General features: G+C 41.4%; 1 protein-coding gene across 1 annotated transcript in view; it reads left to right on the top strand.

Moving 5' to 3' along the window:
* ctnna2 (catenin (cadherin-associated protein), alpha 2) overlaps positions 1 to 13,626 on the top strand; it is a 390,077-nt gene extending 376,451 nt beyond the window's left edge. The window contains exons 17-18 of the mRNA XM_061245031.1: positions 1,453 to 1,587; positions 12,395 to 13,626. Of these exons, the coding sequence (XP_061101015.1) occupies positions 1,453 to 1,587; positions 12,395 to 12,682 (423 nt within the window). The 3' untranslated portion in view covers positions 12,683 to 13,626. The remainder of the gene's footprint in view (positions 1 to 1,452; positions 1,588 to 12,394) is intronic.
* The last annotated feature ends 1,563 nt before the right edge of the window (positions 13,627 to 15,189 follow it).

Raw genomic sequence — 15,189 nt, 5'->3', positions numbered from 1 at the left:
AAAGCTGGGAAGAAAGCTACGCTCATTATGCTGCACGGCAGATCACACCAGGGCTTTAAACACAATGAAGTAATATGGGGCTTGTGCAGCATGCGTGGGTTAATTTCGTATTTAGGGCATACCAAGAGCACTGAAAGAAATGCTAATGTTAGACGGTGTGTCTGCATATAAGACTCCTCACATGAGGGTGCTGTGTGTGTTCCTAGCCAGGTGTGTGTGTGTGTGTGTGTGTGTGTGAGTGTGGTGTGTGTATGTGTGTGTGTGTGTGTGTGTGTGTGTGTGTGCGTGCGTGCGTGCGACATCCCTCAGCCCTCCTTGAAATTCACCCTGAAACAAAGTGCAATAAATATGGCGGAGTTAACAATTAAGAGGCCAGCAGAGACACATGACACATTCCCTCTGCTGTGGTCAGTATCTGTGTGACCACACACACACACACACACACACATAATACACACATGTAATACCACAAACAGTTTGAGAGTTAACAACTTGAAAGGCATTATTTTTTACAACCATATTAGCTGTTATGGAGAACAGTTTTACAAGGGAAGGCCTTTTTATTTATTTTTTTTGCATTGTGTCACGACTGAAGAGTTCCAGGTCTCAGTCCGCATTGGAGAAATATTCATAAAACGTGCTACTTTACAAATTTCAAGTTAATTTCTCTCATAAACCAGGTCCTGGGTAGCTTGTCAGGGTGAGTTACTGAGCAACACATCATTGCCATGGCTGTGCAACATTTTCACTTGTCTCAAAGTGATCGCAAAACAGTAGGTTTATTTTATTTCATCACATAAAATGAAACAACCGAGGGGGCAGGAGGGGCAGGTGTTTACGGAATATGAATCAATTTGTTGTATTATTGTCCAAATTGTTGTTGTTTTTACACAAGCACCTGAGACTCCCAAGCTGTGAGCCGCAGAACATTAAACCCCGCTGCCCTGTTTCTATACCCATCATTTAGGCAGTGTGTGGGTGTGTTTGTGTGTGTGTGTGTGTGTGTGTGTGTGTGTCTATGTGCCTGTTTTATCAATGCATGATTTTATTGTCTGCCGTAATGCCTCCTCTTTGTAAATACCAACCATTAAAGGGAAGAACCTAACAGATGTGGAAAAAGCAGGTGTGCTGGCAGATAAACTCCAGAAAGCTCAGGCTTATTTGTATTTATAGAAAAGGGAATCGAGCAGCTAAGGTATGCACCTTAAAGCATTTTAAAGCAAGCCTGTTATAGCCTTTCATTTCCCTTGGATCTGCAGTCCAAATCAAAAGTGAACTGTCAGTGCTCTTCACAAAAATATTTTTTATTTCCCTGAATGCAGCACAAGCTGTTGGTTTGTTACTTTCTGTGGCCAAAATGTGACTCATTCCGCCTTGTGGCTCTGTCTCTCAATTTCTCCTGAGTACTAGATCCTCTTTGTTTTATCTGTGTCTGTATTGTGTGTCTCTCAGTGTCCTGACTCTGCCTGCAAGCAAGACCTGCTGGCCTACCTGCAGAGAATCGCGCTGTACTGCCACCAGCTCAACATCTGCAGCAAGGTGAAGGCCGAGGTGCAGAACCTGGGAGGGGAGCTCATTGTGTCTGGGGTAAGTCTTCTCTCCCGAAATGCCTTTCACCTTCTTCATGACTGTTCACCTAATGGCAAGGCTTAAAATGTTTCACTATGAAGTCGGCTTACAAATGCACTTACATCTAAAATCTGGAGTGTAATTAAGAGTTTAGACGGACATTGAGTAATGACGGCAGGAAGTTTAGCGGATGGGCGGGTTCACAGTATTTATTAATATGATCTGTAGACTCAGTTTTGTATATTTTTGTGTAATTTTAGGGTTTTTTTATTTAAGCATAACTAACCACAAGGAGAAACTTAACATGCTTCTATCCACTTCAAACTAGACAAGCTAGACAAAATGAGCTACAAACTTCATGTGGGGGTGTGACATTTATAGCATTGAATCACATTATCAGTGGTAAACTAAGAGCTGTGCTGATGTTAAATTTGATTGAGATGAAATTGAGAAAAAGATAAGTTAAGATTGAGAGAAACGAACCACTTCATTGTTTTTACATATGTGTATGTTTGCACGCCATAACAAATATGTGTAATGCATTATATGTGTAAAGATGTCATGCATGGTCGTAAATATTACAGTGATAAAAATCTCAATCCTTCTACTTGTAGAACGATTAGAGAACAATTGTTGCAGATGAATGACCCAAATTACATTGTAGTCAAAAGAAAAAGTGGGTCAGGTTCTCCACTGAGAGTGACAGTTAATGGATTGGCACTAAAAAATCACTGCACTGTAACCACTTAAAGACATAGTTTTAGTGCGGCAATACTTCAATTGTTAGTTATTAATTAAAGTACAAATTCAACAATGCGTTTGTGCCAGGAATTAGTCAAAATGAAGCAATAATCAACCTGCTCTACATTACCTGTCTGGAGAAATGTTTCAATCGTACAACCCTACGGCTGCCTAAACTTCTCTTTTTTCTGAAGACAAATTACTGATTGGAGTGTGTGTTTCTGATATAAAATCGCCCATGTGTGCAAGTTACTTCATTAAATCTGTTCATTCTAAAGCTCTGAAATCAGATGGGTTAATAGGGTGTGTTCCACTGAACAAAGTTCCTTCAGTGTGTCTGTCTTCCACTGCCTGCAAAAACAGTGTAAGCATTTGGTTGTCATGCACACTGGAGCACATACAAAGGCTGTGATATTCTCAGCATCATATACTTACAGCACAGCATGTTTCCCATGTACAAACACTTGGTGTACTGCACTTTTATTTTGCTGCACATGCCCCCTACTGTGCAATCTGAGCGACTGCCAACACAAAATGTTTTTTTCTAACGTTGATGATGATGATGATGATGATGATGATTACTATTATTATTAGTATTAATTTTTAATTACAGGAAATTGTCACTGTTTGTATTCATTCTAGGAGGTAACATAAAGACTGGCACAAACTGATGGGGTCTGTCATATTTTTTATGCGGATGACATCACTGGCGGTCCTTTGAGGAGATTATTACAGTGGATATATTTTATTTATTTTCTTCCCTTCAGCTGTAACCTACTGTAGATTGGTTGTGCATTGCTTGGTGTCAGGCTATGGGGACCCTATAGTATAGGGTATAAATGTGTCCATTGCATTCCTTTGCTTTGCTGATGAAAGCACTCCTAGGATCCTGAGGGCAGCCAGGGTCTGGGTTCTACTCATGTCTAAGCCTTAAATTTCTGTTCACTTAAGTAGTAGCATTTGTTTACTTGAATTAAATATATTACTAGTTAGTCCCTGCTTTTTTGGCAGTCCAATTCGGGAGCCTGAAATTCATCATTGCTGCTCTCTTTGAATACACAATGAGGTAATTGTCTATGATAAAGGTATAAATACATTTAGAGAGAGTTGATGAGCTTGCCGCAATCAAACAATATTAATAATTGCTGCTGTAAATGGATACATTACATTTGATAATAATTTGGACAAAAACACGCCACCCGTTGCAATTGCACATAATTGGAATTAATTAATAATGGCTAATTCAGCTAAACTGAAGTGGGCTGATTTTTAATGATTGTTTAACAGGTACCTTGGTGAGGAGGCTGTATAAACATATCACTGCTGGTGCATTGAATTGCAGACTGAATAAGTCACGCTGTAGAAAAATACATGAGTCACTTTATTTATGACCTCCACATCAACAGGGAGTTCTACCTCATAATCTCACTGAAATTGCTCCCATTGAGCTTATACACTATGACCATATCCTTTTCTCTACCTGTCGCACATTATCCTTACTGTATAAAACACTGATAGCGTATGAGGAGTTGCCAAATTCTGACCCCGCTCTTTACTTAACACATTAAGAAGGGTTCATCTTTTCCCAAGCTGTGTGAGGTCAGAGAGTGGTGTCAGCGAATCAGACACTGAGCTCCAGCTTCCTGTCTGCCTAGACAGGAGGAGACCGGTAAGCCAAGTGAAATTAGGCACCTTACTCAAGGGTACAGTGGGTAAGTGAGCTGCTGAGTAGTCATAGGCATAGGGATGTGGTCTGGGCCAGTCTCTATTGGTCCAACAGGTTATATAAAAACACTTGTTCTCTAGATTCAAACCCGACCACTTGATCTGCTTTTGCATTTTACCATCCTTTTTCCAGATGCGGGTTCAAAGCAGTTGCCCTCCCATTACCCAGAATTCTCTGCATTTCACCCGACATGGAGAAAGCAAGGGGGTTCTGTCAGCCTGACCCTGTAGGGAGTTGGTGCTGGTATCTAGAGGGCAGCTTGTGCAAACCAGGGCAAAGTGCTGTAATTCACACTGTCTGGCCCCTGTAATTAGGCGGTGCACCAGGGCATGGTGTTGGCCTGGCTGTCTCAATTTAACACAGGGTCATGCAGCTCTGTACAAGCACTTTCTTTTGTATGTTGAATTTCTTTAATTATATATATATATATATATATATATATATACATATATACACATAAATAATTTTTAAAAAGACATGCGTCACCTCCAGGGAGCTTATTAAACATGAGTCCAACTTGAAAGGCAAGGCAGGGGGCTCTGCCCAGTGTGTTGGATTCTGGGGTCAGGGACGGTGTTTGCTGAAGCTCTCGCCATGCCTCGGATGCCATTTCCATATTCCGAGAGCGACTCGATTTGCACAGTCTGCGGGAGAAGCTGAGAGAGAAAGGTCAGTGTATCTGTGCAACAATGGAACTCTCCTCAGGCCTCTGGCCTGGCACTGATACAGTCACCTCTTGTGCCACAGCATGCTTCCACACACGCATGGCTACACTTTTCAAAAAACATTTCTTTTACATTTGGAATCAGTTCGAATGTGTAATTGGTGACTGTAGACAGTAGATCTGTTCACCATAATAAACATGGGATTTGCTTGTCCTTTTGCTTTTAGTGGATTCACTCTTATTCTCAATTTGAACTGCTTCCCTTTGAAAATCTCTTTGCCGGAGCTGTGGCACTTATTTATGTGAACATGATATTCACACAAATGTCTTGTAACTGGGATGCGTATCTCGGTTGAGAGCATAGTTCCATAAGCTTGCTTTATCACTGTCATTTATATTAAGGCCATGTCTGTGGGGCAACATGAGGATTACAGTAGCTAAACACTGGGTTCTGTATGAGATCTCCCTTTATGTACTGTATGCATAGGAAGTGTGCATAATTCTCATAACCCCCACCTCCCTCCAAGAAAAAATGTCAAGTCATACCTCTCACCTCTCACTGGTTTGGTAATTTACTGTAATAGCTAGAACATTTGTCTAGCCACTGTGAGAGAAGCTTTGGGCAACTTCTAAGAAAATGTTTTCAAATGTATACTTAGTTAAGAAACATTCTGCACAAATGTACTTTATAATGAGACACATTTGTGTAATATATGCTTATAGGATTAGTCACATAGTTTGACAGCTTTTAATCCACTCATTAAATGGAATTTAATTAGAAGCTTGGCATGCAGCATATTTGTATGGGTTTCAACAAAGTTCATGTTTTTAAAGTCTGCAGCATTTTTTTTATCTTGCTTGTCTCATACAAAATGAGCTTCTTGTGCTCATGCTTGTTGATTGGTTACTGCTTGCTGGCTGAAGATGATGCTGAAAATAACTATCACTATTTCTGACATTCAGGAGCGCCCCCCACACACATACACACACACATGCACGCACACACACAGATACACAGACACACACATACATACATACACACACACACACACACACAGAGACACACACACACACACACACACACACACATACATACACACACACACACTCACACACTCACACACACACGCATATGCACACACACACACACCAAAAAGAAGTGTATGTGTTTGAAATAGATTTTCTTTGAATTCAGCCCTACGTGTGGTTTTAGTTTCGTCTTCCAGGTCAACCTTACTAAGTTGTATTTGTCATTTTGTTGCAGAGATATTAAAGTGGAATTTTCTCATTCAGCTGTGGGGTGTGAGAGCACAGTCTGATACAGTCTTGCTGCTGAGACACAGTCCCAGCTGTCTTGCCATTGCAGAGCTACTGTGTCTTTTCCTTTAGTGGAAGAGTTTGTATTTCATTGAAAAAAGTAAAGCAACATACTAAAATCTGATCTTTCGCTGTCTGTCTCGCACTCATACGCCCCCTCCCCGGGTCTCATTCCACTTCTTCTAAAATAGAAAAAATAAGGGGGAAATTTAGGGGGTAATCCATTTTACAACAATATGGACACATATTAAACAACCATTCTGTTTTTCTTCACCTTGAGTTTGGCTGGACTTCTCCTAATTCCCACTTAATTCCTTAAGATTAATAACACCAAAGTTTTCTTTGTAGAAGTTATATAAGCGCCCCAGAAACTCGGTAATTACTGTGGTAATTGTCTGCAATATTGAAAAGACTTGACTCCGGTAATTTTGTTCTGTAACACACGGCTGAAGAGACTGATGTTAGGCTGTGAAAGTATCCACCTGCTCCTCTGTTGATCCCTACACTGCTTCTACACAAGTCTTCCCTCCCCCAAATTAACGTCTACATCCTCCATCCACCCACCAATGGAATTCCTTCATTTATTAACAATTATTTATTGTAAGGATATACAGTAAGGAGAACATATAACAATATATTTAGAATTACCAAGCATACATCTTTTGATGAATAACAGTAAAAGACAAGAGTACAAAACAATATATTTTAAAAATGGAGGAAGGGAGCTGCCACTGTTTTTTCTTATCGAAACTTATTGCCTCTAAACTGCTGTTGCTCTGGATAAGAGTGTGTACTAAATTAATTCAATGCAGTGTGAACACTGGCACAACACGGGCTGCTATAATATCATAATGCCAACAAAAAGCCTTGACTGCAGTTTTAAGTTTTAAGGAGATGGCCCTTTCCATCTCCTTAAGCAAGTTTAATGAGCAGATGAAGGGAACTGGATGGATACAAAGGAGAATGGCACAGTTGAGCAGTCAACATAACTCAGTGCTATTATCATTGCCAGGAATGGCAGCACACCTCTTGGCTCCTCTAACTTTGTTTTTATTTCTCTCTGTTTTCATCCTTTATTTTTATATCCCCCTTTTAAACCGAGCCGTGAGATCGGCAACCTGCCGGCAAACGCGCCTGACATGACAAGTGTGTTGCTGACGTGCTTTCATCAGAAGGCGAGACACGTGCGCATACCCTTTAGCTTTCATCTGTCTTTCCTGGAAGAATGTGTGTGTGTTTGTGTGTGTGTGTGTGTGTGTGAGGGGTGGGGGCGGGGGGGGGGGGGGGGGGGGGGGGGCTGCTTTATCTACTGTATTTGAGACAGAGAGATGGGATAGAGACATTTTCCATTCCTGAACTGAAGGTCTCCCACTTCGACTCCACTCTCGGATATGATATGAGGCTCACTGAACTGGGGTTAACGCTTCCTGAGTTTTGCCAAAATAATATGACAAACGTGATGTTACAGCATATGAATTATACGATGACCAGTCTAACATTTATGAGCCTTTTTATTGCTATATGGCCCGAGTGAGATCATGGAAAAGAAATATGCGAAATATGTATTTAATGCTGTTAGCATTTCATTCATCATGCCATTTAATCTCCCGGCCCTTGCAATAATAAATATATGCAAGCTACATTTTTTCCACCTTCAAAATTAATCAAAGTCTCAAAACCTTGGCAAATATATTGCTTTTTTTCCCCTTCTGAGCATATAAAAGAGGTTATAAACGCTTGCCCCTAACTATGTGAAACAAAATTAACCAGAGAAGACACATACTGCTAGTGCTTTATGGGAAATCTCATCTGCTCTCAGAAAAAGACAAACAATTTTAGTGTGGACGAGGTTTTTGAGGGATGGTTAAAAATAAAAAGCGGTGCACAATGCTACACTACAATTTTAAATGGAAATGTATGAAAGCATGAGGGAGCAGAGCGGGCCAATATGGATTTACCACGCCGTCGTGTTTGGCAGAGACAGAGATGTCTCCCCCGTTCCCTGGCTGTGTTTGCCATTAAAACGGATGCCGTGCGGCCTGTGTGCAGCTTTCCGGCCGATGACTCTTACCTCGTTAGCTTGTGACAAACATGTTAAAGGCAGGCAGCTTGCAGAAGCTCCTCTCGGGCACCGGGGTCTCCGAGGATAGGGGATAATGAGAGAGAGGCAACCTGCGTGTCTGCAGACTCCTACAACCACATGTACTTCTGAATTGAAATGATTCCCCCCCACCTCCCTTTTTCCAATGACAGTTTCTTCAAGACACTGGGGTGTTTTCCCTAATTGAAGGGGATGGGGCGGGTGTGGGAAGCAAGGTGAATTCCAACAGACCCCTCCTTTTCCTCCTCCCCCACCCACAATCACCTCGGACTGTGACCTACCTCTCACGACGACATGCTCAACCCTGAGCTTTAATGAGAGTAATTATCAGGAAAACAGTGTGCCTTCAGCTCTGTTGGGTGGTAATAATGGATAAAATTAGAGTGCTCACTTAACTAAGTGTGGCAGCTCCAAAAAGCAATTAACAGCAAGCTGCCACTGGTCATCTCTGTCTCAGGACTACAGTGCAATCCCTGAATTTATTTTTCCTTTTTTGTGTTTTAGTACTATTGACTAGTACCTGGTTAATAAAGCACATGTGGCCTGTATCTTTGCAAAGCTGTGGTTGGAGTATTTCTTGTAAATTGTTTTGTTGATTTATGCTTCAACTTACACCTAAGTGCCACTGACAGATTTTTTAAAATGTATTTTAGTCTCATCTAACCATCGCACTCTATTCCAGTCATACTTCCAATGATGTTTTCCACTGGATGTTTTTTTGTTTTTCTCTGCAAACTCTAGAGAATGTTGTGCATGAAAATCCCAGGAGATAAGCCGTTTCTGAGATACTCAAACCACCCTGTCTGGCACCAATAAACATTCCGTGGTCAAAGTCACTTAGATCACATTTCTTCCCCATTCTGACATTTGGTCTGAAAAACAGCAGAACCTCTTCACCATGTCTGCATGCTGTTATGCATTTAGTTACTACCCAATGATTGGCTGACTTAATATTTGCATTATCAAGCTTATAAAGTGCTCTCTGTGTGTATGCATATAAACCAAGGACTAACATTGCTAATTTTGAATGAATGAAGGCTATTCTTGAAGGCCATTTTAATTAAAACAATTGTGTAGTGAATGCTGAAGTGTAATACTGCGGTTCTTTTACTGAAGTCAGTAATTCAAAGGAACCTTCCATGTCCTTCCCTCAATCAAAGAGCCTTCGGTTTCTGTAGCTGGAGCGTGCCGGGCTCCCACAAACATCGTTTTCATCTCGTGATATGTGCCTGTTTCTTTCTGATTCCCGAATTTCTTTTAAGTCGTGGCTGCATCTTAATTACTTGCCTTAATGTTCAGTGCTAATTGTCTCATTTTCTAAAAATAAACTTGATCACTAGCCTTGGGGCTGTGCATTGATGAATGTTTTCTGCCCCACTGAGTAAGCAGTAATTACTTGGATTGTGATTTGACATGTGTTCTGATCATGTCATAATAGATTAGCCTTCTGCACAAAGACCGCCTTAGATTTCAGATTTCTGGATATCATGCATGTATTTAGTATTCCTCAACAGTGCTATATGTTACTAATGTGTCATTATTCCATACATGTGCAATATAATTAGGTGCATTTGAAGACATAATGTGAGAGTACGGTTTTAGTTTGATGAGTTTGGGGTTATGAGATGTGTCAGTTTGGGAACAGCCAGTACACAAAACATTCAAACAACAGCCACCCTATATCCTATCTGCGGTAGAAATGATCTCCACTTGGTTAATTGGTACATGTTTTAGCACCATGTCATAAAAAAGAGCTTCATTGAGGATGCAGGAAGCCGATGTATCAATTTATAAGCTTGGGATAGAAGTAATATGATTATTTATGTCGACATTCAGTGACTTTAAACTTTCAGTAACTGATAAGACCTTACCAGACTGCCCCCCCCCCCCCCCTCCATTATCACCGCAATTCACCTCTGGAATTCTCCATCAAAAAGCAGGTGATGAGTTGACAAAGCTTTGCCAGTGGCAAAAACGTATCCTCTCCTTTTCTTTTATCAGGCTAACAGCTGCACTGTCTCTGTCCAGAGAGCATGCGGTTGGCTGCATGGGGCTGGTGCTTTACTTGGCCACTGCCCACAGTGGCCTCTGCAGTCTCTGCCATGCTCACGCTACTCATTAAATCAAGTCAGGGCCCACAAAATATAGCTCCGGGCAGCCCAAGATGTCAAGGCAGAGGTAGCTGGCAGCCAGACTAGCCCCACCTCCTCAGAAGTTGAAATGTGTTTGAACACAGCAACCCGCTGCCCTCACACACAAACACACACACACACACACACACACACACACACACAGCAAGGCTGGTGCATATTCAATTACGACTTGTTTTGTTTAGACTTGGAAGTCCTTGGGCTTCTTGGAAGGCTTTAACCTTTTTGTTGCGGCCGGCTGGAATGCAGGTTCATTAAAGCAGCGAGCGGCCGCATCTTCTGAGCCGGCAGTCCGTGCTGGAAATGTCAGAGAGGCAGAGCAGGTGGAGGAAAGGCAACGATGCGACCCCTCCACGTCCGTTAATTATGAATCTTAAGAAGGCGCCGTGTTGCGAGGGCACTGTGCGCCCCGCTTAATTGTCAGTTATAGAGGCCCTGCCAGCTTGATCCGGTCGGACTGAACAGGCTGCAGATTTCATCCTTTTTTGGGGTAAACATGATTAAAATAGTTTACGTGCCCTGGCAATGCCTGAGTAGGGCATGTAGCTACTCAGTTTCTTTTTTTTTTGGAGGGGGCAGGGGGGTTCGTGCAGGACAAGTGTATTTCTCATCTCTTGGTAATCATCGTACAGTACAGTGTCAAGTAGTAGCTATGGGCACCTGTATATTTAATGTTACTTACACTCAGTGAGCACTTTATTAAGTATTCATTAGACTTTTTTTTTTACTTAAGTCTTACATTTTTACATTTTAGTCATTTGGCAGACGCTTTTAATCCAAAGCGACTTAAAAGTGCATAGGTTCTTCCACAAGTCATAGCATCATATCCCTAACTAGGAAAATACACATGAAATGCTATTCTAAACATATAGTCATCATAAGTACAAATTTCTTTTTGTTTTTTTGGGGGGGTTAGACAAGGAGGATAGGGATATCAGAAAGGGGGGCGGGGGAAATCAGGAGGGAGGACTAAGGTAGAGTTTGAAAAGGTGCTGCTGCTGTAGCCTATCCACTTAGAGGTTTGACTCATTGTGTGTTCAGAGATGCTCTTTTGCATACCATGTCATGTGTGGTTATTTGCGTTACTGTGACCTTCCTATAAGCTTCAACTGGTCTGGCCCTTCTCCTCTGACCTCACTCATTGACAACTTGTTTCTGCCCGCAGAACTGCTGCTCACTGGATCTTTTTTTGTTTTTTGCACCATTCTCTGTCAACTCTAGAGCCTGTTCTGCATGAAAATCCCAGGAGATCAGGGCAGAAATGCCAGATTCCACAGTCAAAATCACTTAGATCACATTTGTTCCCCATTCTGACAATTGGTCTGAAAAAACAGCTTGACCATGTGTGCATGCCTTTATGCAGTTAGTGGCTGCCATATGATTGGCTGATTGACAGAAATATATATCAGCATCTATCTTTGGGGTGTAGTGCATGTCCAAAATATTACATTTTATTGTAAATATGGCCAAATTCACCTGAATGAATTACTATGGGCTCAAACCCTTAAATTAATAGTGCTGTTATGGGCTTGCAGTATTTTACTTGTTCTCCAGTGAGAGGTAAAATAATAGTAATGGGTTACAGATGATATAATCATTAATGGTCTTCTGAGCCCCGTATTTTTACCACTGCTACTGCTTCTACAACCACTACTACAGCTGCTGCTGCTGTTGTTATTTGTCATCGGTGAGTGAAGATTCACAAACCACTGGTGGAGCTACTGTATCCTGTCTATCACTCATCATTGTGACCATTATTGGTTCAGATCAGCCAGGCATTGCACTGTGAAAACCAATAAATAAGTAAATCCCTGCAAGTATTTTAGTCTTATATCTTAAATCTTATTTCTATTACTTTGTTCTATAAATAAGACAAAACATTTTGTCAATGGGGTGAGACAGTTTGACTAATTTCAAGATTTGTCAATGGGTTACGAAAATTGAACTTGTCAAGCAAACAGGAACTTCAAACAAGCTAATATTTTCTTCTTTAGAGAAGAAAGTGCCATTGCGAGAGCGAAACACTTGTTAAGACTGATGTTTTTTGCCGTGTGATGTCTCAGGAAAGCTCAATGCATGTTCAGCCGATCCTCACCACCTCCACCCCCTCCTGCCCTCTGTTTCAGCTGGACAGTGCCACGTCCCTCATCCAGGCCGCCAAGAACCTGATGAACGCGGTGGTGCTCACGGTCAAGGCCTCGTACGTGGCCTCCACAAAGTACCAGAAGGTCTACGGCACGGCGGCCGTCAACTCGCCCGTGGTGTCGTGGCGCATGAAGGCCCCGGAGAAGAAGCCCCTGGTGAAGAGGGAGAAACCGGAGGAGTGCCAGACGCGGGTCCGGAGGGGCTCCCAGAAAAAGCACATCTCGCCCGTCCAGGCCCTGAGCGAGTTCAAGGCCATGGATTCCTTTTAATCGAAGCGGAAAAGGCCACGCACGAAAAAAGTGCTTAGAAACCTTTCGTTTTTGTGTTTTCTTTTTCTTTTCTTTTTTTTTCTTGTCCTTTTTGTTTATCTAGGTTCAGCTCACAGACACTCTCTTGGCAACTGTGTGTCTGTGCGAAAACTAGAAGGAGTAGCTACCTATCAATTTTGTGGTACGATTAGCATGAGGCAGAGTATGCCAGAAAACCCTGGACCAGACTGTCAAGAGGTCCCGATCTTAATTTCATTATTTATTTCTGTCTAAACCTGTGAGGGCCCCACTTGGGAGTCTACCTGTGAAAGGTCAAATTTAAGAATGGGGCGCAAAAAAGTTTTTGTCTTTGGAAAAAAAAAAAAAAAAAGTTGACAGGTATGCCTTCTTACTACCAGACCTTTACCAATTCCGTAATATCAGGATACAAGTGTTTCATTTCATGATGATGATGATGATGATGATGATGATTATTATTATTATTATTATTATTATATTGGTAAGACATTTTCTAATATTCTGAATGGAAATACTCATGTCAGCTATAGCTATTTAGAAATATTGACTCAGTGGTAAAGGGATTGTACAAGGCTGTTGCTCTTCCTAACCTAATTAATATTTTTGGTTTGAATGTTTACCTGTAGTGGTATGATAACTCTTATGTTAAACCTACTTGAAATTGTTAGTATACAAGTCTTTTTTCTCGTTCCTAATGATCCATATCGTGTTATGAAGCACAGTATGGTAACTGGTATTGCCTTTTTGGATCTATTTATTTATTTAATTACGATATCACTAACTATTGCTGCCAGGTTGGACAGTGTGTAGAAAGTAACAAGTTCAGAGGCGGAGTGGTTTGACTAGTTGTGTGGATTGCTTGGAGAATAGTGTTCTACATACCTTTATATTCACGGTTCTCTAATAAACCCTTCAACTTAACTGTGCATCCAATGATTTTGTGACCTTATTTAATCTCTGACTCAAGGTTATTTCCAGTCCAGTGTTTGGTTAACTGCGTCACCGACCTTGCTCAAATGAATGTGAGCCATTATTGAACAGGTGCATCTGTCAATCTTCATTAAGAATTAAAAGCAGGACACGTCTTTAATTTGCTCTCCAGTTGATGGACCCAAGGAACCGACAGCTTTAATAATCAAAAGGGCTTTGAAATCCACCCAGCTCTGCCAAGCAGAAAATGCACTTAATGCACTTAAACTACATTTGTTTTGTTTACATTTATAGATATATGTATATATACACATAAATTTTGGGCACAACATGGGGCTGATCGTGTCCAATTCCCACCATAATTTTGATTGTCCAATCATCTGCAACCACAGCCATGTTCATGTGTGCACTCCACTGCCAATTCAGGGGAGTGTAGATATATGCGGTTCTCCAAATCATGTGGTGTCCCCAATTGCTTCTTCATAGACCAGCCAAGCTTGAATAGTGGGTTGTAAGAAGACCTTAACCAGAGATGCTAGGTAGCGATTGAAATGTGAACTCCTAACCAACAGAATCCTCCCGTACCCTGGCCGACACAGTCGCCCGTTGCATTGCCCTGTTGCAGCTACTGGCCACAGTCAGCAAAGGCATGGTCCAGATTTGATTCGAGACCATAGTGTCCTATATACACTACCTTTATATTAATTGATCTATGATAAGGCCTTCAGCTTAACTGTGGAGCCTCACAGGATTTCTTCTAATCTGGAGACATTGTGGATTTGAACACAAGGAACTAGCAGCAATCCTCTAATGTGCTCCCGTGCAGTTTTGAAGATAATGAGGGCCATCGGTGACCTCATGGTGCATGAAGGCTCGGAGAAGAAGCCCAGGTGATGAGGGAGAAACTGGGAGTCCGGAGGGGCTCCTAGAAAAAGCACATCTCACCTGTGCAGGCCTTCAGCGAATTCAAGGCCATTAAGAGTAGGGTATTCATCAAGTCATGCAGGTTTTGAATTAAAAACTTTGAACACGCTGGAATTTGAACACCATTCTGCAGAAGTTTCCTCATAAGTCATCAAATAAAATACGGTTTTAAAATGCAGGCTTGCCGCAATGTGTGGGCGTAGTCCTCATTATGCGTTTCAAATTCTTTAGAATTTTTTTTCTTTTCTTTTGGACATGACCATTATAATAAATGCTTTTCAAATTGGCTCTGCACAACATTGTCAAGGGTGCCTTGGATTCATGTTGAGATTGAAGAAAAAAACGCATGCTTTATTGTGCAAGTTCCGTTAACCCCTTAATTCTCATTGGTCCAGGGCTGGGTTAGTGAGGGGTTTTTTTTTTTTGCATTCCTCCTTTTTTTAGCCTGCAATTGTCAATCACTATGGGAACAGCATATACCGTTTTAAAGTGTCAAAACCCATGGTTCTATCTTTATAACCTGTTTTAACATGCTATTGCTTTAGCGACAACAGTTCATTATTTTGTAACATGTAGTTGGTAAAACAAGTGTGGGTGGACCTCACCTTCTCTGCATTTTGGAAATCCACATACTG

The sequence above is a fragment of the Conger conger genome, chromosome 6 (assembly GCF_963514075.1).
Source record: "Conger conger chromosome 6, fConCon1.1, whole genome shotgun sequence".
NCBI lineage: Eukaryota > Metazoa > Chordata > Actinopteri > Anguilliformes > Congridae > Conger > Conger conger.
The sequence above is the reverse complement of the archived record's forward strand: the minus strand, read 5'-3'. Positions and strand labels throughout refer to the sequence as shown.